We start from the raw sequence: 26268 nt of genomic DNA, 5'->3' as shown, positions 1-26268 counted from the left end.
TCTGAGCACTTTCCATTTCTGACGGGGCAGTGACACCCCGCCCCGGAGCCAGTGGGCTCAGGTACGCCCCATTCCTGCTCAGCATCTCCCCCTCCGTGCCCCGCACCGGCCAGGCAGCCGCCCACCAGCACAAAGCCGGTCCTTTGTCTGCAAACCCGGGAGCTGGCCGCCCCCCTCCCTCCACTCCAGCCGCGCCCGCCACGTCCACCTCTCGCCTCCTCCAGCCGTGAGTCGTCCAGCCAATCAGGCCTCCGCGCTCAGGGCCCGGTCTGGGGTGTTGTCCGCACCTCGCGGGCTGATTGGCTGTGACTTCCCCTCCCCGCCGGGCCTGGAGAGCAGGACCGGAGAAAGCTCGGCGCCCGGGGTCGCTTTCTCCCTGTTGAGAAGCGGAACCCGGCGCGAGCTGAGGCGGGCGCACCGGGGGCTGCGCAGGGTAGGGCGCGCGGGGCAGGGCCGGGGCCCCCTGGGAAGGCGGGCTGCGCTCGCTGCTGTTGCTGCCGAGGGAGCGCCCGGCCCCGCCGAGCCGCAAGGAAGGAGCGAGCCGGGGCTCCATCTGGGGCTGGGGGGGAGGGCGGCTCGGGGCTTAGGCGGCGCATCTCCTGACCCCGGCCTTAAGCTAGCCGAGCACGCGGAGCCGGTCGGGTGGGGCGGGTGGGAGGCGGCCCGGGGAGCGACCCGGAGGAGGAGAAGAAGGCCCAGCACCCGGCACTGGAGAGAGGCCGGCGATGGCGCTCGACTTCTTGGCAGGATGCGTTGGGGGTGAGTGGGGGAGCTGGGGCCGGCGTGCGCAGCGGCGTACAACCTGGCGCAGGGGGTGGGTGGGGTGGGTGTGTGCATTCCCTGGGACGCGAGGAGGCCTCCACGTGCACCCCACTCCTCGGGGCTTGCTGGGATTGGGGTGAAGCTGGAAGCGTGCTTGGTCTTCTCCGGGCCCGGGGCGGGACTCGGGCCTTGGCGCCGGCGGGAGCCGGGGAGCTTGCTGCGAACAATGGGCTGCGCTGGGAGGCGGCTCTGCTGCCGCGGCCGTAGCCGCGCCTCGCCCCCTCCCCCACTGCATTCCGAGCATCCTCAGCTTGGGGTCAGGCTAGCCGGAGGCCGGGAATGTCCCATCTCCCCTCACCTTCCACCCCCGCCTCTAGTCTAACTTGGTCCCTACCTGGGGTGGAGCGGGGCTCTTCTTTGCTGGGGGGGAGGGAGGTGTGCATAGGGGAGGGTGGTCACCCCTGGTAGCTCGGTCCTTCATCCTTTTGTTGCCCAGAAGCATTTGGGTAGCACCTTTGCGCTCTTTTATCCCCCAGGCTTAAATAAGCAAGTCTCACTTTCCCATTTCACACCCCCTCCCCCCAATTTCCTTAAAACCCCATTTCCCCACTGCGAGTTTCCCAGTGCGTGATTTTACTTGGGAAGGGCGGTAAGTGAGGTCAAGCTCCCTCTCTCTCCAGGGCCCCTTAGAATCAGTGTAGCTTAATTTAAATTCTCCTCTCCATGTTTCATTTTTCTTCCAGTGAAATGAGGGTACTGGATTAGAAAATTCAAAGGCTTTTTAATGTGAGAAGACCACACACAAGGTTGAATTTTAACTTAAATTACAATTAGATTCTCAGCCACCTATTAGGTGCCCGCCAAATATTTAACTTATGGATGCCTTTGTGAGAATTTCTTTCTTTACAATTCACCCTATTCCTTCCCCCCCTCTTAACTTTGTAGCTAGACTTAGGAATTTGCTTGAGGACCAACAAATAACTTCTTGAAAAATGGAGTCAACCCTTGTTCCTATACCATCAATAACTCTTTCCCCCTAAGTTTTCTGAAACAGTATGGTGCCATAGTCATAGCAGCCTCTCTTGTCAACCCACTGAGCTTTCCTGGGACAGTGTTAGTCAGAGGACCCAGTGAAATCCAAACTTCCAAGAGTGGCACGTTCAGAAAGGTTTTAGCCTGGGGGGAGAGAGGGAAGAGGCTGGGGTTTCTGACTGCAAATCACATGAATAAATAACTTCCTGTCTTCAGGTTTCTTAACTCTGAGTGAGGTCTCTGGCTAGAGTTCCAGAACATTCTACAAACATGACTAGGACCCCCACCCCCCAAAAAAGAAGCCCCCTTTCCCCTCCTGGACATAAATTGCAGAAACAACTGTCAGGCTCTAAGTTAAAATTAAGAAATGTCCATTTTCCCTATCTTCAGAACTTAGATGATACAACTTCAAACATTTGCAGCCAGGGTGAGGGGGAGGAGGGAGGGAGATGGCAAGGAAAAGGAAGTCAAATAAAATGGCCAGTATCATAGGATTTAGAATTGAAAAGCATCTTAGAGATGACTTTTTTTTAACCTAGAACATGAAGGGGGTTATGTAAGGTCAAACCAGTCCTCTCCTCACCAACCTCTTTTCAGCCCTGATGGTTTGAAGTTAGCATTATGCCTTATTTAAAGAAAGCAAATTATATTTGCAACTAGAACAGGGAAGGATTGGCAAAGGAAGCCAGGATTTAGAGTCTTTCCTGGAGAGCCACGTGACACCTCGCCGGCCAGGCTGGTATTTGCTCCAAGCTTTGGACAGTGACTTTATTATATCTTTCAGAATTCGTTTTTCTTTTTCCGGTCACCTCCTTGGCAAGCCACAGACCAAGCATTGATTTAGCAGTGAGTTTGCCTTCAAGGAGAGAGAGTGGGGAGTTGTCTCCTTCCACTTTGTGGCATTTGGTCTGTTGTTGTTCAGCCTGGTGTTTGGCCCTTGCCCTACACTGGCAGCGTACATCCCTTTTCATCAGCTCAGCCACAAGGCTTGTTCTTTACCGGAAATACTCCACCCCTGGATCCCTAGAGTGCCACATATCAGATGGTCCAGACCTTTAGCAGTTTCTCAGGATTCAAGAAGGCTTTGAATTGATAAGACACTGGGGGGTCACAGACCATGGCAGTTGTCTGTTCCACTGGCCAAGAGAAGACAGCTAGTGGTGGAGATGGGGGCAGTGGGAAAGTAGCCAAGAGGGTAAACTGTTTTTATGATGTCTCCTCTCTAAGCCTCATTATTTCTTCTATAATACTAATTTCATAGAACCAGATGTACTTAGTAAAAAAAAAAAGATCTTGGAAAGAACTAGTAGTTAACTTTTAAACTATTGAAGGAAGTAGAGAGTATGGCATAATGAATAGAGAACTAGACTCAAGAGTAGGAAAGACCTGGATTCAGATGCTACTTTATTTGGCTTTGTCATCATGATGGGCAAGTTTCTTCCCTGAGTCTGTTTCCTCATCTTTAAAGTGAAAATAGTATTGCTGTTCAGGGCAGCTAGGTGGCGAAGTGAATAGAGCACCAGCCCTGGAGTCAGGAAGACCTGAGTTCAAATACGGCCTCAGACAAAACACAAAAACTATCTGTGTGACCTTGGGCAAGTCACTTAACCCCAGTTGCCCTCCAAAAAGCAAATACATACATGCATATAGATATATTACTGTTTAATAGGATTGCACATGTATAACCTATATCAGATTGCTTGCCATTTTGGGAAGGGGAGAGGAGAGGGAGGGAGAAGAAAAGTTTAAACTCAAAATCCTATAAAAGTGAATGTTGAAAACTACCTTTACATATAATTGCAAAAAATAAAATACTATGGGGGGGGAGAAAAGAATATTACCTGTGGTGCCCATCCAGGGTTGTGAAGTCTATAATAAGAGAGTGGATATAAACTGGTTTTCATATGGTATAGTACTATGCGAGGTATCTCCACCAAGTCTTACTGCTGTTATAAGCAGAAAGCTGCAGTAGGACTTTTGGGACACCCTGTATTGATCCATATCAGCTCTTAGAAATCTGTTTTCAGTTTTCAGTTGCATAGCTAATTGATGGCCAGGGCAGGGCTAGAATCCACACTCTGAAATTCTCTATACAGCCCCTGGGAAGGTTTGGAAAGTTGAAGGAGATTTGGACACCAGGGACCAGTTCCTGATGTACTACCAAGTTTTGCTTTGTGTTCCTTGGACAAATCACCTTCCTTCTTTGGCCTTCAGTTTTCTCATCTGTCCAGTTGGGAGGCTGTGGATTTTTAATCTCCTACATTACCAGGGCTGCTGGTAAGATCAGAAGTACTAATGTGCTTTGGAAACATAAAATGCTGTACCCCTATAGAAAGCAATAACATTAAAGTAAATTCTAGTAAAGAAAATTTCAAAAATTTATAACAAAAACTGCCTTTTGCAGACTACAGATACAGGCAAATCTGCTTGTTTATTTCTAAATGAGGCAATACAGTATACTAGGAAGAGCCCTGGTCTAGAAGTTAGGACACTTGGCTTCTTGTTGGGCCATTGACCCTAACTGAGTCTGTGTGGACAAAGGACATAGCTTTTTTGGACCTTAGATGCCCCATCTGTCAAATAATGGTAGCTGACGGTTTGTACTTTAATGATTAAAATTGCGTTCCTGAAAACTCAGCGCTGTGTGTAGTTAGTGCAGATGCTATGCCCATTTAACAGAAGAGGCAACTTAAAAGCTCTCAGTGGTTTAGGGATTTGCTTAAATTCATACAGCTCATAAGAGTCTTTGCTGAACTGGAACCCAGATAGATGTCTTGTCCAAGTCTCCTGCCCCAGGCTTTTTCTGTGTGCTAAACTGGATTAAAATTCTAACAAACAGGTTATCAGTCTTCTAAAAGATCCCTCCCAGCTGTAATTTATGGCCTGTAATTCTAAGATCCACTCCCAACTTTGATATGCTGTTTCTTTAACCCCATTGCTCACAGCCCAACTGAGAGATATCAGGCACTGGTTTGGTGTTTTCAAGAAAGTTCAGTAATAAACTGCAGTGGATTGATGCTGGGTCTGGGCTCAGAAATACTCATCTTCCTGAGTTCAAATCCAGCCTCAGACACTTACTAGCTGTGTGACCCTGGGCAAATCACTTGGCCCCAGTTATCTCAGTTCCTCGTCTGTAAAATGAGTCAGAGAAGGAAATGGCAAACCACTCCAGTGTCTTTGGCAAGAAAACCCCAAGTGGGGTTACAATGACTAGTACACAACTGAACAGCGAAAAGTAGGAAGTTTCTCCTTCTGCATAACACACTATCTGGGGCAGTGATGTGTTTCCTGGCACAGATGATTCAAAGGGAGGAGCAGGGAGTTGGTCCAAGCCAAACTGTAAGCCCTAAGGGTCCTAGCCAGCCAATGAACTTCCGTGGGCTGAGTCAGGCTGCCAGGAGGACATATAGAGAGGATATGAGTCAGAATCTTCACTCTGCTTCTTAACTAACCTATGGGAGTTTGAGCAAGTTTTCTCATCTGTTAAATTAGGGAACTGGATTAAATGGCCATCAGCTCTAAATCTAGGATTCTGGGAGGTCACCATGATGAACATTATCCACTTTTCCCTCAAAACCCATGCACATCTACTGTCTTAAAAAAATCTTGTGGGGAAGGCAGAACAGCGTTTCTAGTTTTTAAAACAGTCCAGCAGAACCAAAAGGGTAAATGTTGGAGGGGTGGTAGGGGAACAGGCACGCTAATGTCGGTGGGTCTGTGCATTCAGGAAAGCAGGTTGGATTTATTCACAAAAAGTGACGCAATAGGTGGTCCTATAGCTCAGCTCTTCCACTGCTGGGCCTGTGAGCCACTCCCTGCCCTACCCCAGAGCTGGAGAAGGGCCTTAGACTATGGTGCAACTATTTACAGAGATACCCATCAGTAGATGACAGTAGCTGAATAATTTGTGGTATACTAATAGAATGGAATAGTATTATGGGAAATCTTGAAGTAGATGGTTCCAAAGAGATGTGGGAAGATTATATATATATATAAACTGATGCAGAGTTAAGTGAGAAGAATCAGAACAACTTGTACTATGACATTAATATTGTAAAAACAATGTTGCAGACTTTTGTAAACTGATGAAGAATGAAATGAGCAGAATCACAAGAGCCATTTAAATAGTGGCCACAACAGTATAAAGATAAACAGCCTTGAAAGCTGTGGTTGTGTTCTGTGGCCATCTATAGTCAGGGGACTAATACTTTTCCACCTCCTGGCAGAAAGGTGATAGATTTAGAGTGCAGAATGAAACACACTCGTATATATGTGTGTGTGTGTGTGTGTGTGTGTGTGTGTATACATACATATATACATATATATAATATACACAAACACATCTACTTTGAATACAGCTAGTGAAAGAATTTGTTTTGCTAGGCTATGCATATTTGTTACAAGGAATTTTTTTTCTTTTTCCTATTGAGTATGGGTAGAGTAAGGAGAGAAAATAGATTTGTTATTTTTTGGAATGATGCATTCATTTTTAGACTATATAAGTCTATATAAATCATTATATTGTTTGATAAAATTGTTTTGTTACAAGAGTGAAGGTGATCTGTAAATGTGTATAACATAAAAACAAAGTATATCAATAAAACTTTTAAAAAATAAAATAAAAAATGGAACTCTAGACTTAGAATTAGGCAACCTAGCTTCAAGACTTACTAGCTTAATATCTATACTATGTACCTGTTTCACCCTATACAAAACACCTTGTAAATGATAGCTCTTGTTATTATTCCCATTGGATGGATGGTGAAACTGAGGTTTGGAGAATTTAAAGAGACCTTCCTAAGTTCACCCAGAACCCACTTTCTAATTGTTATCTTGAGGTGAGAGATGACGTTGCTTTTCAGAGAAGACCATCGACTGTCAGCCTCACGTACACTGGTTCTTCCATTGGTTTACGGGAGTAGGTTTTTTTCTGTTTCCTCAACTGTTCTGTCGTCCCCATGACAAGGACTGGGGGACACGTCCTTATGTCCCCTACTTGGGTATCAGTGATCCCTTCTCACAAATGCTCATGTAGTACCTCAAATGATTCTTCTGATAAGCCTATTAAGTGACTAGAAATCATCCCTATTTTACAGATGTGAAAACTGAGGCTTAGGAAGCTACCGTGATTTGCCCAAGAAGATACCACAGAATTGATTGATGGATTGTTTTGTCCCCTGCATCCCCTCTCCCCATACAGTGTAGACTCTGAACTGTCCCATTCCTCTCTCTACATTCCCCCATTACATAAGAATATTCTCTACCCCTGCCCCCCTTCACATATACACAGTAATCCTTCCTGCTTACACCAAGAATCAGCATATAGAGAATTCACTGAGGGAGTAGAATGGAGAAGTTAAGGCCAAGACGTTTCCTCAGCCTATACCATAATCTGGCACCGAAACTATGACACATCTATGTATCCCTTCATACAAGGCTGGGCACCATAATAGGCACTGATCCCCAGGAGGCGGTGGGCATCTTGATAAAGACAGACTACCTTCTAGTTAGTAAGATCTGGGTTCAACGTTGGGCTGATGACAGATTAGCTGTGTGACCCTGGGCCACCATCTAAGATTGAATTGTAGAGTAGGTGCCTCTTTGAATCCCTGTGACCTAGAAAATTTTTTTCCTTTTTTAAAAAAGTCTTCTGGGAACAGCTAGATGGCACAGTGAATAGAGCACTGGCAATGGAGTCAGGAGGACCTGAGTTAAAATCTGGCCTCAGAAGTTTATTAGCTGTGTGACCCTGGGCAAGTCACTGAACCCAAATTGCCTCCCCCCAAAATAAATAAAGGCTTTTGAGAGGTGTACAGTCTAGTTAGCAGATGGGAATTCTAGCCCCAACTCTGAAAGCAGTGGTGTGACTCTGGGCTAACTCCCTGAGCTTCCATTTCCTTTTCTGCAAAATGGGACAAACACTTGTACTACAGAGCTCTAGGAGGGGAGTGTTGCAAGAGTGTTGGACTTGGAATGAGAAACTAGGTTCAAACCTGGGTCCAGTCATTGGGACTCAATTTCCTCATCTACAAAATTATAGGGTTGGAACAGATGACCTCAGAGGTCCTTTCAGTGCTCAGGTTACTATTCAGTTGCTGAAGGCATTCATGGAAAGAAGGGTGGTTTTAGAGTCAGGAAGGAAGCTTGAGTTGGAGTCCAACTCTAACAACTTAGTTGTGTGACATGAATGAATGAATAAATAAGCATTTAAGACTATGTGCCAAGCAAAAAAGACAGTGTCTTGCTCCCAGTGAGTTTACATTCTGATGAAGAAGATAATATATGTAGGGGAGAGTTATAGAGGGAGGGGTGTTCAGGGAAATCTCCAGTGGAATCATAGAGTGTTTGTTATATCCTTTCTGAGGAAGGTAATATTGATTTGATTACTGTTCCTAGAGATAGAGGGAATGGGGAGAGGTCTTACATTAGATGAAGTGAGTGAAAACAGCTGGAGAAAAAGTGTAGGCATCTTGGTTTATTGGAAATGGTAATGGGGCAGCTAGGTGGTTCAGTGAATAGAGCACTGGTCCTTGGAGTTAGGATCTGAGTTCAAATCCAGCCTCAGACACTTGACACACTTATTAGCTGTGTGATCTTGGGCAAGTCACTTAACCCCAATTGCCCTGCCCCCTCCCCCCCCAAAAAAAAAGAAATGGCGAAGACTCGCCAATCTGAAGCCCAGGTCCTAAGGACAGTAGGTTGAAATGCCAGGTTGGAGATTATGGGCAAGTCATTTAACTCCTAAACTTCAGTTTCTTCATCTATAAAACAGGGATAATTACAACTGGCAGTATTAAGATGCCTTACAGAATTATTGTGATGATCAAATGAGATAAGGAAAGTAAAAAGCCTTGCACGTTTTAAAGTTCTGTATAAATGTGAGTTAATGATGCCCAGCACTGTGCTCCATTATCTATGCTGATGGAGGGATTTGGAGATGGGACTAGTCTCTTCCCTCAAGGAGTTACTTCCATACATGAGAAAGTCTTTGATTTTGTTGGTTTGGGCACTCCCACTGATGCAGATAAAATCAGAGAATCACAGAATTTTGGAAGGGGAAGAGACCCTGGCCACAATCTAGTCCAACCTATGCACTCAAAGAATCCTCTATGATAAAAAAAAAAACCCTGACTCGCCGTCACCTAGCCTCTGCCTGAAGACCACCAAGGATCAGGAAACCCACCTCTCACTGCAGCTCACTCCACTTGTAGACAGTTAAAATTGTTAATGACATCAAGCCTAAACTTAACTCTGCCTCATCCACCCACCACTCCAAGATCTTTGGGGCCAAAAAGAACAAGTAATAGTTGGCACAGTGGGTGGACACTTAACAAGGTGTGTGACCCTGGGCAAGTCACTTAAACCCTGATTGCCTCAACAAGCAAGTAATGTAACAAGTAAAATTATAATAACACCACCAATAATCATAAGTAGAATTTATATAGCATTGTCAGGTTTTCAAAGAGCATTTCAAATATTATCCTTATAACCACCCTGGGAGGTACATTCTATTATCCTAGTTTTACAGATGAAGAAACTGAGGAAAAGGGGCGGCTAGGTGGCACAGTGAATAGAGTACCAACCCTGGAGTCAGGAGGACCTGAATTCAAATTCGGCCTCAGACACTTAATACTAACTAGCCATGTGACCTTGGGCAAGTCACTTAACCCCAATTGCCCTGCTTCCCCCCTCCAAAAAAAAAAATTGAGGAAAGAAGGAAATAAGTGGTTGATAAATGCCTGCTTTGTGCTGAAGATTCTCTCATTTCATCCCCACAACAACCTTGGGAGTTAGGTGCCATTTTTATCCCCATTTTACAGTTGAGGAAACTGAGGCAGACACATGAGGCTGGATTTGGACTTGGGCCTTCATGACTCCAGGTTCAGCACCCTAACTCTTGCTGCCTCAGTTTTTGTCATTGTTGGCGCCCCTTTCTTCAGCTTAGGCACCAGGGACACCTGGTGTATTTATGCCTGCTCTTCCTTTGACCCAGAATAAGGCTGCTTCCCAGAAGAAACCAACCTGTCCATGTCCCATGACTTTAACCACTGCTCCACCCACCAGAAGTTGTCTCATTCTTTCTTCACTAGACAATCCTTCAGATAACTGACTTCAAAACGCTTAATAAGGAAGCAATGCAAGATGCTGAGCCATTAACCCTGGTAGGATGATGACCATCCCCACTTTCCTATCCGGCAGCTAGGTGGCAGAGTAGAGCTGGATTTGGAGTGGCCACTGAGTTCAAAGGTGCATAAAGTTACTGAGCTACTCTATCCAAGCCTCAGATTTCACATCTGTAAAATGGGAATAATAAAAATAGCACCTACTTCCCAGGGTTGTGAAAATAAAAAAAAAATAAATAACATGTAATGTGTCGAGTGCTTTGTAAACCTTGAAGCACCGTCCATTATTCCCACTCTAAGTCTCCTGTGGGAAGATTAGGGAGAAATAACTTTCCCTCTTAACTTTTTTATTACTGAAATTTTTTGTGTGTATGTTTTTTATATTCCTGTCACTTCCCATTGACCCCCCCCACCTAGAAATAAAGTTAAACAAAACAAAGTGGAGATTTTCCCACATTCCAATCTTACTCGAACTCCTCTTAATTCTGTGCTTTCCCTCTGTTTATTATTTCCCATTTATCCATGCCTTGTATATATTTGTTTGTATGTTGTATCCCCAGCACAATGCCTGGCATAGTAGGTGCTTAATAAATGTTGATTGATAGTTAAAGGCATGGAGAAGGAAATGTCAAACCTCCCCAGTATCTTTGCCACTTAAACCCCAGATGGGGTAATGGAGAGTCTGTTATGACTGAAAAGGGCTGAGCAGGAGCAAAAGTTAGAGACAAAGCAGTGTTATTAGTTGGGTGCTATAAGCAATAAGAGGTGGTAATAAGAATAAAGGGCCATAGGTTGATATGATTAGAGGATTTAGAGCTTTAAGGGCCCTTGGAGAACCTTGGGGCTCCAGCTTCATCATTTACAGATGAGGGACAAAGAAAGGCTCCTGGGACTTTCCATCTCTGGATTCCAAGCATTCCCTGTCCCTGTCCCTGCCATATTCCCCACCCTCCTTATCTCTGCCTCCAGGCTTCCCTGGCCTCCTTTAAGTCCAACTAAACTCATCTTCCATGAGAAACCTCTTAATTCTAGTGCCTTCTCTCTGTTGATTATTTTGAATCTATCCTGTATCTAAATACATCTATAGAAACAGATTTGTGGCGGGCAGCCAGGTGGCACAGGATAGATCATGGGCCCTGGGTCAGGAAGACTCCTTTTCCTGAGTTCAGATCTGGCCACAGAAGAGTTGAGTGACCCCGGTCGAGGCAGGTAACCCTGTGTGCCTCAGTTTCCTCATCTGTAAAATGAGCTGGAGAAGGAAATGGCAAAAGCTGATATTTGCATAATACCTACTATGTACCAGGCATTGTGCTAAGTCCTTCACAAATATCTCATTTTCCCTTCAGAACAACAAGGCAAACAGGTGAAATGACTTGTCCAGGGTCACAGATGAGGTGATATTCCTGACCCCTGGCCCTACTGGCCGAGTCACAAGTTAAATTACTTGTTATTTGTCCTTCCTTCTCCTGCTGGCCACTGTCTCCCACTCCCCAACTCCTGCACTGTTTTTGTAGGGCCTGCTATAATAACAAAAACAGGCCTAGGGCAGGATTTAGCCCCCAGGCAAGCAGGCAGGCTGGAGCTTGCCGGCTCTGTACCTGGTGGAGTGCCAGATCTGTTACAGTTCTGACATTCTGCGCTTTGCTATTCCATAATAAGCACCTTCCAGCTGAAAGATTTCATGTCTGGAGCTATCCAGGTAGAAAGCTAAAGCCTATTGATGCTTACATGCCCCCAACCCCCCATTGTCACCTCTCCCCACACAAACCAGCCTTCCTTCCTCCTGACTTCCCTGTTTCTATTGAAGGCCCCACTCAATAGTTTTCAGCCCCTCTCACTCACCCCACATCCAGTCAGCTGACAAATCCTGTCATTTCTACCTTTGTAATTGTCTAGTGAGGCAGCTAGGTGGCACCGTTGAGAGTGCTGGGCCTGGAGTTGGGAAGACCTGAGCCCACATTTGGCCTCAGATACTTGCTAGCTGTGTGACCCTGGGCCAGTCACTTAACATCCCGGAGTTAAGCGCCTTAATCCCACAGAGAAGGAAATGGCAAACCACTCCAGTGTCTTTGCCAAGAAAACCCCATGGATATTATTGGCATGTTATGTATGGTCCATGGGGTCATGGAGAATCAGACATGACTGAACTACCACAAAAACACCTCTACTGTATATACCCCCATCTTTCCACTGATACTGCCCTCACCCTGGACCCTCGGTTTCTTGCACCTAAGCCTGACTTCAAATCCAGCCTCTGATGCTTACTAGCTGTGTGACCCTGATCAAGTCATCTCAAATCAGAATATTTGTAAAATGCTTTACAAATCTTAAGGACATATAAATGCTAATTATTGTTATTATCATTATTATTATACCTGAAGTACTATAATAGCCTCTGTGTGATCTTGGAAGAGTCATTTAATGTTAAATAATGTGTAAAGTGCTTTACAAACCTTGAAGTCTATATGAATGCTAATTGTTACTGTTACTATAATACCTGGTGGACTGTTGTAATAGCCTCCTCTACCTCTGTCCAGTCTCTTCCCACTTTAATGGATTTTCCATTCAGCTGATCAAAGTGATTTTTCCTAAAGTGCATGTCACTCCCCTATTCAACAAACTCTCTTTGTCTTCCCTGTCACCTCCAGGATCCAATATAAAATCCTCTGTTAGGCTTTTATAGCTTTTCATAACTTGGCCCCCTTCCTTTCTTTCCCAGCTTCTTTCTTATACCTTATTCTCTCCCATTCCGAGTACTCTACAATCCAGTGACTCGGGCCTTCCAGCTGTTCTTGCTACATGATGATCCACCCATTTTTTTCTAAGATTGGCCCCCAAGCTTCAGTTCCCAACTAAACTTTTTTTTTCCAAATATTCCAAGTACATCCTTAAGCCCCTTAATGCTAGCCAAAGTCTTCCCTCTATGATTGTCTCCAGCTTATTATATGTTTATCTTGTAGGTATGGTTATTGTGTCCCTCATTAGAATGAATCTCTTGAGCAGCATTTTTGCCTTTCTTTATATTTCTAATGGTTAACACAGTGTTTGGCAAATGTTTGTTGACCGGCCTGACCATTCAAGGATATCTGTGGTCATAGATAATTGAGTTGTACAGACATCATTAAGAGCCTGAGGAAGACATGGTGGGAGTGTATTGGGCTTTGAAGGGTGATGAGAATCAAAGGGATGAGGTAGAGAAGGCATTGCAGGGAGGGAGAGGGAGAGTGTATGTATGCCACGGCTATCTAGGTACCTAAGCTTCAATACAATATGCTGCTGATATCTGTTGTTGATGGTGGCAGGGGCAAATATTTGATCATCAGCAATCTTGCATCACTTTCTACATGAGGCCTCTTTTTTTTGGGGGGGGGGGGAAAGGCAAGGCAGTTGGACTTAAGTGACTTCCCAAGGTAACACAGCTTGTGAGTGTCAAGTGTCTGAGCCTGGATTTGAACTCAGGCCCTCCTGACTCCAGGGCTGGTGCTCTATTCACTGCACCACCTAGTTACCCCCAGTGAGGCCTCTTTTTATAGCATAGTGCCTGGCACATAGAAGGCCCTTAAGAAATTCTTATTGATTTATTGATAAATCATGGGTAGAAGGCTCATAGTCTAATAGATAGGATGAATAAGACTGGACTTAAATCTCACTCATGTAAAACTAACTCTGAAGACCTTAAGCTTAATTGTTATTGTCAATTAGCTGTATCCTGCTCCTTGTGACACCATCTGGGGTTTTCTTGGCAAAGATACTAGAGTGATTTGCCATTTCTTTCTATAGTTCATTTTACAGATGAAGAAACTGAGGCCAACAGTGTTAAGTGAACTTGCCCAGGGTCACACGGCTAGTAAGTGAAGTCAGATTTGAACTCAGGAAGATGTCATCTTGACTCTAGGCCCCATAACTCTTTCTACTTCACCACCTAACTGACCTAAGCTTAATTACCTTTCAGCTTGTATGGGCCTCAGTTTTCCCATTTGCCAAGTGGTAGTGATATACTCTGGTCTTCCTCATTGAGCTGTTGTTGTAAGGGTTGAATGTTATCACCATAATTTGCAAAGTAGCTCCATGCAATGTAAGGGACTATAAAAGTGACCTTGCTTATTATGTGTGAAATTATATGCTTAAGTCAGTAGCCATGGGGAGGAAGGCGAGGAGGTTCCTTCCTAAGAATTTCACCACTCTGAACAGACCTTTATGTCTGGTATAATACACTGGCACTTTGTTTTTCTTCCATAGAAAGGAGTTTGATCATTATGATTTTTATGGATTCCTTATCTCTTTTGACACTTCAAAATTGTATTCAAGACCTGGGTTTTACATTCAGATAAGATGAGTCTTTCCCCTCAAAGCCACTCCTTGGGAGTTGGGCCTTCACCTTTGTGAAATGCAGGTGTAGCCCTGAACACATGCTTTGAATATCCCCTGCACTAGCAAATCTTTGTCCTCTGATGATGGAGATGGATTTGATTTTTAGAAATAGCCAGGAGTTGTATCATAGCCACTCACTCTGTCCATTCAACTGGACTACCCTTTTTGTTCCCCAAATGTGCATTTTACTCTTCTACCTTATACAGTGACCTCATAGTTGCTCTCCAGAGACGACCTTCTAAAGAGGCCCCCTTAACCAGTAAACGTGTATTGAGTGCTTAACATTGAAATAAATTTTTGGAGGAGATGCCCTGTTTATGTTCTTGCCCTCTTGGAACTTACAGTCTAGGAATAAGACTAACACAAACATAGATAAAGTATACGTGGGGTATATAAACCAAGTGTCATTTGAAGCAGGAAGGGAAGTGGAGAAGGTCTGGATGGATCATTAGAAAAGGCTTCTTGAGGGAGAAGGCCACAAACATTTCTATAGCACCTGCTGTGTGCTGGGCAGGCACTATGCCCATATGATTCCCATTTTACAGTTGAGGAAACTGGGGCAGACAGAAATTCAGTGACTTGCTCAGGGTCACACAGTTGTAAATGTCTGAGTCTTGATTTGAATTTTGTGATTCCAGGACCAGCCCTCTGTCCACTAGACAATGTAGCTTCCTCTAAGCTTCCTCTTGAGGGGAGAAGTATTGAGTTCAATTTTAAAGGATAAGTAGGAATTCAACTGGCAGAGGCCCCTGGTAGGGAGGGAACACTTCCTAGGCATAGGCAAAAACTTGTTGAAGGGACACATACATGTGTGGAGTGTGTTCCTGGTCAGAGAAGTCTGGGTCAAAGTAAAAGACTTTGAATGGGGCCTCGGGCCATAAACCTCCTCATAATACAGGTGGAGAAACTGAGGCCCAGAGAGGTAAGGTAACTTGCTCAGGGTCACATAGGTAAGCTTCAGAGATGGAATTTTTTATCTAGCTCTGTGACCTTGAGCAGGTCATTTAACTTTCCCTCAGTTTCCTCATCTATAAAATGAGCTGAAGAAGGAAATGGCAAACATCTCCAGTATCTATGCCAAGAAAAGCCAGAGGACTGAAACAGCTCAACCTCTGATTTCAGAGCCTGTGTTCGTTCTACTGCTTCTATTGATGAGAGAGAGGTGGGGGAAGTAAAATGGATAAGGACTGATAATTGATTAGGGCAGCCTTTGACCCATTATTCCAGTCTCACATTCAGTTTCTTCATCATCTTTCCCTTTAGGGCAGCTAAGTGGCATAGTGGATAGAAATGTGGGGCCTGGAGTCACCAAGATTCCTCTTCCTGAGTGCAAATCTGTCCTCAGACACTAGCTGTATGACCCTGGGCAAGTCATTTAACTGTTTCCTTATTTGTAAAATGAGCTGGAGAAGGAAATGATAAACTACTCTAGTTTTTTTGCCAGTAACCCTCCCTTTCTTCACCCCCCCCCCATAAGTCTGACACAACTGAACTCGACCCTCTTCTGTGTTTACCAAAGATTCTTTCCTCTCTCTCTCCCCCTCCCCCTTGTCTTAAAAAAAGGCTTTCCTGCCAGTCTCAGTCTCCTTGGGAATTTGAAATGTGGGATGACCTGGGGAGTCACCTGTCTGTCCACTTGACGGTGCCATTTTTCTTATAATCCTCATAGGTGCTGCAGGTGTGCTGGTGGGACATCCCTTTGACACCGTCAAGGTGAGGTTTTTTTCCACAGGTTTAATTATAAAATGAATTTGCATAAAAGGCAGCCCCAATGAAAATGGGAACTGGGGAAGATTTGTAACCAACATCTTAGGGGAAATTTTCCAACTTTTTTCATTTTTACCTGAAGTGTATGAAAGTCCTTTCTGGGTGTCTTCGGAGAGGTGTCAGGTGTATACCTGGAGAAACCATTTTGTAGAGACTTTTTTTAAATCTAAAACTGCTTACAGGGTGAGTCATTTATAAATTCTCGTTTGAAATAGGCTTGAGATTATGGACACTGAAGAACTTGAGTGAATGTTGCTGTGAAAATCTCTGACATGTGCTTTTGGGAACAACTGACTTAGTTAACACACCTCTCCAAGGCCACTAGAGAAAGCCATTCTTTGATGCACTTTTTAGGAAAATGAAAACTGTAAATAGAATTTCAACCAAGTTTTATTTGTTGTTGGGGAGAAGGGGAAGCTAACTACTTAAATGGGTTACCCTCTGAAACCCCCATATCTGACCAGCCTGGGATCAAAGAGAAACTTTGGGGGAAACCTCAGGGAAAACAATCCAAACCTTTAAAAGGTAAATCCATATCTCTTATTACCAACTATATTACTCCCTCCCTCCCTTTCCTAGCCACTACCCACTTCTGGGAAGCCAGGTTACATAGGGGAAGGAAGAAAATATATCTAATAAATCCAGTTACAAGCTAAAACTAAGAATTCCTTACTTCCTTTCTGCCAAACTAATAAGAAACTAAAGCATAGGCCTTTTTTTGTTTGGCTTAAAAAGGTGTATTTCCTAATTTTGGTCCTAGGCCTACCTTGTATTAGGCAATCATGATTTCTAAAACTTTTTTGCAAGTCAGATCATATATTAAATGTTTGGAGGTGAGGTGTCTCCTAGAAGAACCCTAAGGGAAGTCTTAACAAAACCAAGAGGCAGCTCCAAATTCATTCTGTTGCATAAATTCAGATTCTTTTAGAAAGGCATACCTGCATAGCCTGGAACCAAGATCCTGAATTAGCATTTGCTTTGACTCCCTGATTGCTGCTTTTAGAAAACAGGAAATGGCCCTCTGACCTTGCCCTCTCCTGTGGAGTAGGAGAAAAGAGAATTTCTACTTTTCTGCTGTGTTTAGAGGTTTCCCATTTTATAGAAGAGGAAACTGAGGCGCAGTGTTAGAGCAAGGTTTTGAACTTGGAAGCTCAATAGCATTTTATGTTTCCTGAATGTGATATTTTGTTGTTCACATGAGTTTTATAGTCTCAGGGTTTTTGTTTTTAAAGAAAATTACAGCTATTACTTGATAACCTGAGATGCTTGCAGGAAGAGGAGACAAAATATTTACTCTGGTCTCCCGAAGCATTCTCCCATTGTTTAGCTTCCATTCAGACCAGACCAGGCTACTTGTTACTTACTCTGAGTGGGGTATTGAGGCTTTCAGGATGGAAGGGAATAGATTTCTTCAAAAAAGTCCTTCAAAACGAATTTTCCCCCCAAATCCGGGCAATTTTCCTTTTCTTCCAAGTTTCTGTAAATTGAGAAACAACTGGTAGTATTAGAAAGTATAGTATAGAAAGGTCCAGCCCTTAAGATTTTTTTTCCTTTTTTTTTATTAATTCTTTAATTTATTAATTTGTTTGTTTCCTTTTAATTTACAGGATTCAATTCCACAATTCCTTGAATTTCAGCCCTTAAGATTTACTAGCTAAGTGACCTTACTCAAATCACTTAGCTTTTCTCATCTAGAAAACAGATGCTTGCAAAATATAAAATGCTGTTTAAAAAATTAGTGTCTTAGAAAACCTTCTTCACTAAATCAGGATGCTAGTGAGGCTGCCCTCTTTTTTTCTGGATGGTTTCCTTCCAGTGTAGTTTACCACCAACGTAGTTCTTAAGGCTTACAAAGTGATTTTCTCCCCAAGGGGACCCTCTAGAGTAGGTGAAGAAGCTGAGCTGGATCTTGGCCAGCCTAGTAAGCAGCAGAGCTTTGAACCCAGGTGTTCAGAGACCAGTCAATATATACCTCCCTTTTTATTGTACCTCTTTATTGTAGGCTGTCTTGGTTCCCTACGATGGTCATTAAACATAGCATTATCTCCATTGTTGGCATTTAGAGGTCACGTTATTCAACCTCTTAGTTTTACATATAAGGGAATTAAATGATTGGAACATTAGGATTAGAGCTAGAATTTGAACCCAGGTTCCAGTATCCAAATTCGGTGTTCTTTCAATTTCTGGCCCTTCTAGCCTAGGGCCTAGGTAGGCTTAATGAAAATTTTTTTCTTCCTCCACCCACCTGATTGCTAATCTGTAAACAAATACTTGAAATCCCTTTGGTGAAGTGAATAGTTTGGCTTTTGTCATTCCCATAGCACCTCCCCCCAGGTGGCCAGGGTCTGGCCCCCAGAGGGTGGGGCCGCTGGTTTTCCAATTCTAGAAGGGAGATTGGATCCGGGGTCCTCCCTGCCACTACTTCCCCCTTCCTCCCTTCCTCCCCTACCCCTGCGTGTTTGATGTGATGTTGAAAATTTGTTCTGTTGCTTTTTAACTGCCTTTACTTTCTGAGCCCAGGGCTGTCTTCATTATAACAGCAAAAGTGTTACTTTGTTGTAGATGAGAGATAAGCCTCATCCCTGGAGAGTTACCTAGTAAGTACAGACCAGAAGAACCTTCTGTTTCTCTCAGTCTGAATTTCTCCCAGAATGTATGATTAGTGCCAAGAATGGACATTACATCCCCCCCCTCCCGAGTCCTTCCTCCCAGGTCCCCCAAGCCCTGGCTGGTAATCTGGGGGTGGAGGGTTGTGGGTAGGGAGAGTATCCCGGCCTGGCTAGAACCTTTGCTGACCAGCCCAGTTTTCCATGTCCCCTTACCCCCTAAAAAAAAAGAATCCTGGGGGAATTGGCAGCACTATCATCACTCCCAATATAATTAGACCTGACTTCCGTGCACCCTTTATTCAGAGCGTTTAAACTGTATTTCCTTCGATGCTTGAGAATTGAACCCTATTTCTCCCTCTACCCCAGAGATGGGAGATGGGATGGCCATGATTAGGATTCATCAGGATCTGGAAGGAGAGGGGGATTATTTGGATTGGAGGGAGTGTTGGGGATGGGGATGAATGAACCTCAAGGCTGCTTTTTGGGGAAACGGTAGTTTGTTTCAGAGATTTGAGGTTTTCTGCCCGATTTTAAAGCAAACCTAAGTTAGCAGATACTCTACAGTAGGCTGTCATGAAGTCCTGGATTGAGAGTGATCAGGGCTTGGGGAACCTCCTCCCCATAGGATTTCTAAGCCATGTCTCTAGGAAGGAACAGCATGTTCTCATTCACAGGAGTTTTAATTAAAATAACTTTATGAATGTTAGTGGAAAAAAATCCCATTATGTTTCAAAACCAACACATAAATAAAACCTGACTTTTATTTTTTTTAATTTGAGCCACACAGTGACCCTTTCTCAAGATGCATTTGAACAACTCCTTTTCCTAGAACCTAATTTTTGTTACTGTTTGGTATGAACTATGTGGGCGTTTCCTCTGGACACTGTCCGCACACACAGTCACACTTTTTTTCATGGAGTTATTAACCTTATAGAGGTGCTGGGGGTCCAATGACCAAATGACACCCCCCCCCCGTCATTTGAGATTAAATAAACATTAAAAAAGATTCATCCTCAACTCCTGCACCTCCACACACTCACATACCAGTACCATGTAATATCTTCCCTAAAAAGTAGGGTTATGAGAGTCCCCCTTTTGAGGTTCCAGTTTTTCCGGGTGGATATTAGCTCTGAAGGTCAGGTGAAGGGACCCATTGTATCTTCTAGTCCCTTCACAGAAAATAAGATAGATGGTCTTCCCTTACTTCTTTCCATACCAAGTGCTAATAAGTCAGGAAAACACCTTGCCAAAAGTTAAATAACTAACAACCCAGTAAGGATGATTCACTCATTTTACAAAGGAGGAAACTGAGACTGAGAAGCACAAGGATTTAATCTTAGGTCGACCTCAGTCTCCAAATCCATTACTCTGGCTTTGGGTACTGGAGGAAGGGTGAAGGGCAGGGTGTTCCCGACCTCAGTCACATACAAATTGGGTAAATGTTTCTCCTTATCTCTGCAACTTTAGAAACCATGCATATCCAGAGTAGAGATAAGCCTGGGGGCCATAAGGCATGTTTTGTCTGTTGGGGAACCTCCTCTTCCCAGCTGCTGATAGCTGAAGTCTAAAGCCAGCTACTTGGAGAGAGCCCTGTGGAATCTGGTCTGGTCCTAACACTACTCTCCTTAAAAATAATACTTTTTTTAACTGGAGTGGGAGTCTGATATCTATATTTGGGGCTCCTGGCAAAACCAGACTGTTGAGCATAGAAGAAAGATAAATTGTGCTGTATTTACTCTTCCTAAGCTCTACTCCTCTCTTTAAAAAAAGAGATACAGCATTTTGATCCTTATAATGAGGACAGTTAAATAAACTGAGAGCAGGTATTGTTATATATCTAAGCCTCTCTGCTGATATAATGGTAGCCAAGGGATATTAGTAGCTCACTCTTACCATGGGAGCCATTAACTGGGACCTAAAGATTATCAACTCAGTAGAGAGTAAGAGGACCTGATTTTGGAGTCCTCAAGAGGCAACCACACACTCCCACTCCAGGGCCCAGTCAGTCACAGATGTAAAGGGAGGGCTATGCTTTCACCAAGAGCGCTTTTCTTTTAACTCCCTCCCCATTCAAGGCCCATGAAATGTTTTGTGCACCATCCCTCCATTCCCCCACCAACCCTCTTTACCTTAATTATAAAATAACCTGCCTAGTGCATCTCACCACTTCCTGTTCTCTGATGGCCACATGTGGGCCTCCCTAGTGCTGTAGATGTTAAGTACAGAGCACAAGTAAACTGTGTGGGTTCCCTGGGTTTGTCAAACCTTTTCACTGTGGATTTTTGTTCTAGGTACGCCTCCAGGTTCAGAGTGTAGAGAAACCTCTCTACCGAGGGACTTTTCACTGCTTTCAGTCCATTATCAAGCAAGAAAGTGTAAGTAATAGTAATTCACATTTCTTCAGTGCTTTGTGGTTCACTGGGCACCTTTTTTTACAGCAGCTCTCAGAAGTCAGATAATCTAAGAATTGTTATCTCTGATTTAGAGGCAGAATCACTGGACTGTGGTCCCATTTACTAGCTGTGTGACTGGGCAAGTCATTTAATCCTGTTGGCCTCAGTTTCCTCATCTGTAAAATGAGCTGGGGAAGGAAATGGCAAACTACTCCAATATCTTTGCTTAGAAAGCCCCAAATGGCTGGGGCGGCCAGGTAGCACAGCGAGTAAGAGTACCAGCTCCAGTGTTGAGAAGACCTGGATCAAATCCGGGCTCAGATACTCAGCACCACACCCAGAAATAACTGGCCGTGTAACCTTGAGCAAGTTACTTAACCGCGATTGCTTTAAAAAAAAAAAAAAAAAAGAAAGCCCCAAATGGGATCACAAAGAGTCAGACACAACTGAAAAAAAAATCAACAACAATAGACTTGAATCCTGATTTAGTGGGATGCTCATTTTAACATACCTCTCTATCAGTAAGGTAGAAGGCTTGGGTCATGGGAGGTTTTTGTTATTGTTTTTAAAGCACATACTATTCACAAGCTCTGTGTGCTACGAACTAATCATAAAGAGCTTACATTTTAATGGGAGATAGGAGATATACACAGATAAGGTAATTTGAAGAGACAAATTGTACCAAGTGGTAGCTGAGGTAGAAACAGATAAGGAAAGTATACATGGGAGAAGACAGAGCTCATCATGATCTCATTTGATCCTCACACCTACCCTGAGAAGTACAGGACTATTATTATCCCCAGTTTATAGATGAGAAAACAGAACAAACAGGTAAAGTGACTTGCCCAAGGTCACACAGCTGGTAAGTATCTGAGTAAATATACAAAAGCCCTGTACACTTATCTTTATGTCCCTTTGTTGCTATAGTTCTGCACACAGCAAAATGGATGCATGAATCCAGGTGCCAAGACAAGATTTGTATTTCTATAAAGCAGGTAACAAAGAGCCTGGGTGGTTTAGGTATAGCCAGTAATGGTCACTGCCCTCAGAGAGCTTGCAGTCTAGTGAGGACGTGCCCTGTAATTTGTAGGACACAAATAAGTTACCAGCACAGACCCCTTGACTTTTTCCAAAGCAGTGCTTAATGGCATAACCTTTCCAGATTACCTGTGTATGCCTCTGAAGTGACCTCTGAGCATGTCTGGCCGTGGCATGTATCGCATCTTCTTGTTTAGTCCTTTTGTTTGACTCTTTCGTGACCCTATTTGAGTCTCTCTTGGCAAAAATACTGAGCTTGCCATTTCCTTCTGCAGCTCATTTTACAGAAACTGAAGCAAACAGGGTTAAATAACTTGCCCAGGGTCACAGAGCTAGTAAGTGTCTTGAGGCCAGATTTTAACTCTGGGTCTTCCTGACTCTAGACCTAGGGCTCTGTCCATGGTGCCACCTAACACATTGAAAAGGAAAACTCTTCCAACCCGGTAGGATAAAGAAACTCCACTACCACACCCTCAGCAAAGGGTCTTCCACCCCTTTGCTCAGAAGACCTCTAGTGAAGACAAAATCCCTCCTTGGCAGCCAGCTCATTTCATCATAAAATAACTAAAATATTAATAAATAAAAAATAATTATAAAAATAATTAAGATTTTTTTCTTAAATACAACTTGAATCTGCTTCTCTGTAACTTCAATCACTTGTGGCTTTTAGTAAAATGTTTATTAAGCGCCTACTAAGTGCCAGGCAGCTAGGTGGCGCCATAGAGTCAGGAAGACATCTTCCTGAGTTCAGATCTGGCCTCCAACACTTACTAGCTTTGTGATTCTGGGCAAGTCACTTAACCTTGTTTGCTTCAGTTTCCTCATCTGTAAAATAAGCTGGAGAAGAAAATGGCAAACCAATCCAGTATATTTGCTGAGAAAACCCCAGACAGGGTCACAAAGAGTTGGACTTGACCAAAAAATGACACAGCAACAGAGTGCCAGGCACAAAAGACAGTCCCTCCTTCAAGAAGCTTAAGATCTAATTAGGGAGACAAACTGCTAACAAATATATATATAAAGCAAGCTATGCACAGGATAAATAGATTAACAGAAAATAGAAGCTGGAATTAAGGATTTTAGTTGGGACTTAAAGGAAGCCAACTTCCATGTAATCCTACTTCCTAGGGTCTCTAGCTCTTAATCTGGAGGTCTTAACACTATACCACCCTGTCTCCCAAACTTTGGAAATGCAACTCCTCTTTAAGGCCTCTAAACGATACTGTGATTTGATGTGATCTGTGTCCTGAGTTGTTAGAGGGGTACTGTAGGCATATAGAGATGGGGAGCTTGTTTTGACTTTTGTATACCAATGTGTTAATGGTTACAGAGTACATGAGACTTAGAGTCAGACAGAAAACCTGAATTCTAAGCCCTGCATTTTTACTAACTCACCAAGTAACTGTTTTCCTTCAGTCTCAGTTTCCTCATTTGTAAAAATGAAGAGATTGAACTCAATATTTAAGTCCGTTGTCATTGACACTTCTGTGAATCTTTGATTCATATATTGATAAATGCTTTCTCCAGCATGTTTTAACGTTTTAATCTTAGCTAATCCTTGCAATTATCCTTGATTTTTTGTTCTTAGTATTTTTTCACTATTTCCATTTTATGGATGAGAAAACTGAGGACCAGAAAGAGAAGGCTGCTTGTCCAAGGCCATGGAAGTCAGTGAGGTGGTGGTGGAGCCTGACATCAACCCCAGTCCACTGACTTTTAGCCTAAGGCTTAAAATGTTCTTTTTTGTTCAGGGTTTGTTTTGGGGGTTTTTTCCCCACCATATGATGACTTCCTCCATTCATGAGGCAGTTTTTATCACTGCCACCACCATTCCCCATCATTGATTTTTTTTTCTCTTCTGTTTTGTTTATAGGTATTTGGCCTGTATAAAGGTATTGGGTCACCCATGATGGGCCTGACCTTCATCAATGCCCTTGTGTTTGGGGTCCAAGGCAACACAATTCGGGCCCTGGGGAAGGACACACCCATGAACCAGTTCTTGGCTGGGTCTGCTGCAGGCGCCATCCAGTGTGTAATCTGCTGCCCCATGGAACTGGCCAAGACTCGGATGCAGCTTCAGGGCACAGGCGAGTACAAACTGAAGACAAGGACCTACAAAAACTCCCTGGACTGCCTGGCAAAGATCTACCAGCAGGAGGGCCTTCGAGGCATTAACAAGGGCATGGTGTCCACTCTGATCCGGGAGACGCCCAGCTTTGGCTTTTACTTCCTCACCTATGACTGCCTTACCCGCTCCCTGGGCTGCGAGCCTGAGGACAGCTTTGTGGTACCCAAGCTGCTCTTGGCAGGTGGCATGTCTGGGATTGTGTCCTGGCTCTCCACCTACCCCGTGGATGTGATTAAGTCCCGTCTACAGGCGGACGGTGTGCGCGGTGTCCAGCAGTACAGTGGCATCCTCGACTGTGTGCGCAAGAGTTATCAGGTGGAAGGCTGGAGGGTGTTCACCAGGGGTCTCACATCCACCCTGCTGCGGGCCTTCCCGGTCAATGCAGCCACCTTTGCCACTGTCACCATCTTCCTTATGTACATGCGGTCAGAGGAAGTGATGACAGAGTGTGAGGCAGCCCTCCCTCAGCCTTCCAGCTTGTAAAGATTTGCCCCCAGCCCCAGGATGTCTCCTGTTCACTTTTGACATGTCCCTCTCCCTCCCAGAGCTGGACTTTGCCCTGTCATATTTTTGTAAATGCCTGTCCTTGTAGAAAATTGTAAACAAACTCCACTAAGCTTTTTCACCTGTCTTGGCCTGGGTACCATCTTGTCCTCTGGGGAGCCTGGGTATCATCCCTCCCTTCCTTCTTTCTGTTGTTTTCTTGGGAATAGAAGCAACCTCTTCTAAAGCACCTCAGATGCCAGCCTTCTGATCCAAGGGCACACTGGAGTGAATTCTTTTTCTCTTGATGCCAGCATTCTGACAGATTCTTTCCTGGAGTTTTAATCAACTAATTTCTTCAAGACGGTCACATCTATACCACTTTTGAAGAGATTGGAGGCCATTTGTCCTTGGGCCTGGTCACATTTTACTTTTATATATTGGGCCCATTTGATTTTTGCTAGGCTTAGATTTAGAGACCATCATCATGTGATCAGAGCAAAGGCTCCAGTCAGGTCTGGGTTTGATTGTCACCTCTGTTCTTGTGTGATTTTGAGCAAATCACTTCTTCCATGGAATTCAGTTTTAATCATAAAATGAAGGGTATTGCAATTGGTGATCCCCTGTGGTGTTTCCCAATCTAAATTTTAGGGCTCATAGTCAAGGCATGTTGTTGGCTCCCTGCTCCTCTTATCCCAGAGGATAAGTATTGGCTCTCTAGGCCAAGAAACACTTCCCCTTAATCATGGTTCTGGGTCATCAGGCAATTTCATTCAGGAGCAGGGCTGTAGCCAGGTGCACAAGCAGAGAGGCCTGAGCATCACTGTCCAGCAAGATGGCATCTCTTCCACCTTTCCTCAGTAACAGAAAGTCTACTTGTGGTAATGAAGTCGACTAACATTTTTATCTTGTTAAACTTGGGACAGAAAGAACTAGTGGAGTCAAATGAGAATTGCATACCTCCCACCCCCTGCATTTCAGGCCATAGCCCTCAGTGATATAGGTAGATGTGGTTTTGGCATATTGAGAAGTGTACAGTATCAAATGTGGACTCTGGGGAATCTTTGTATTTATTGTTGTCAGAATGGCGTTCTCATTTTTGAAGATCTAGTAAGCCTTGTTAATGCAACTACTTTGATAGCAGGGGATGTGCTGCAGATCATAGAAAAGGGGGCCATTCACCATATTGTTTCCCAGGAAACAAGGAAGTAACTCTCCCTTGGTGACAGGTGCAAGGGTGTGGGACAGGTTTAGGGAGTTCAGGGGATGGGTGGGTCCCCTTTACATTGTATTTTAAGGAAACATAACTTATGCTGGAGACATTTTCTGAATCCAAATATTTGGCAGAAGGCAGAGAAGGATATTGTGGCCACTGAGCTTCACTCTGAATGTGCAATGTGTCACCTGAGTTTATGTATGCAAGTCAAATGATATCTTTGTAAGATATTCTGTAATTACTGTACAGACTCAATAAAAATTTTTTTTTTAAATCAAGACTTACAAAAAATTTATTGATGCCCTTTTTTTATATCAATCAATTCTGGGTATGCATACCATTGATC

The 26268-nt window shown here is 43.9% G+C and overlaps 1 protein-coding gene across 2 annotated transcripts; it reads left to right on the top strand.

The window, feature by feature from the left end:
• Positions 1 to 415: 415 nt before the first annotated feature.
• LOC138173832 (mitochondrial basic amino acids transporter-like) lies at positions 416 to 26196 on the top strand. Of its 2 annotated transcripts, none has more exons than XM_069103928.1 (4): positions 416 to 433; positions 15958 to 16001; positions 20956 to 21039; positions 23969 to 26196. In XM_069103928.1, exon 4 carries the CDS (start codon positions 24002 to 24004, stop codon positions 24704 to 24706), a length of 705 nt encoding a protein of 234 aa, XP_068960029.1. In that variant the 5' UTR covers positions 416 to 433; positions 15958 to 16001; positions 20956 to 21039; positions 23969 to 24001; the 3' UTR covers positions 24707 to 26196. The 2 variants fall into 2 exon arrangements, with proteins under 2 accessions (XP_068960029.1, XP_068960028.1); XM_069103927.1 differs by lacking the exon at positions 416 to 433 and adding an exon at positions 538 to 759.
• The last annotated feature ends 72 nt before the right edge of the window (positions 26197 to 26268 follow it).

The sequence above is a fragment of the Petaurus breviceps genome, unplaced genomic scaffold (genome assembly GCF_028583685.1).
Source record: "Petaurus breviceps papuanus isolate PSGF00001 unplaced genomic scaffold, PetGlider_PUasm1.0 65, whole genome shotgun sequence".
Lineage (NCBI taxonomy): Eukaryota > Metazoa > Chordata > Mammalia > Diprotodontia > Petauridae > Petaurus > Petaurus breviceps.
This window is presented reverse-complemented; position numbering and strand designations above follow the sequence as displayed.

Bases quoted from the DNA above. Each gene is read 5' to 3' on its own strand.
- LOC138173832 (XM_069103927.1), top strand. From the start codon at position 726: ATGGCGCTCGACTTCTTGGCAGGATGCGTTGGGG. The intron at 760-15,957 runs GTGAGTGGGGGA...TAATCCTCATAG, and splicing joins CTTGGCAGGATGCGTTGGGG to GTGCTGCAGGTGTGCTGGTG. The intron at 16,002-20,955 runs GTGAGGTTTTTT...TTTTTGTTCTAG, and splicing joins ATCCCTTTGACACCGTCAAG to GTACGCCTCCAGGTTCAGAG.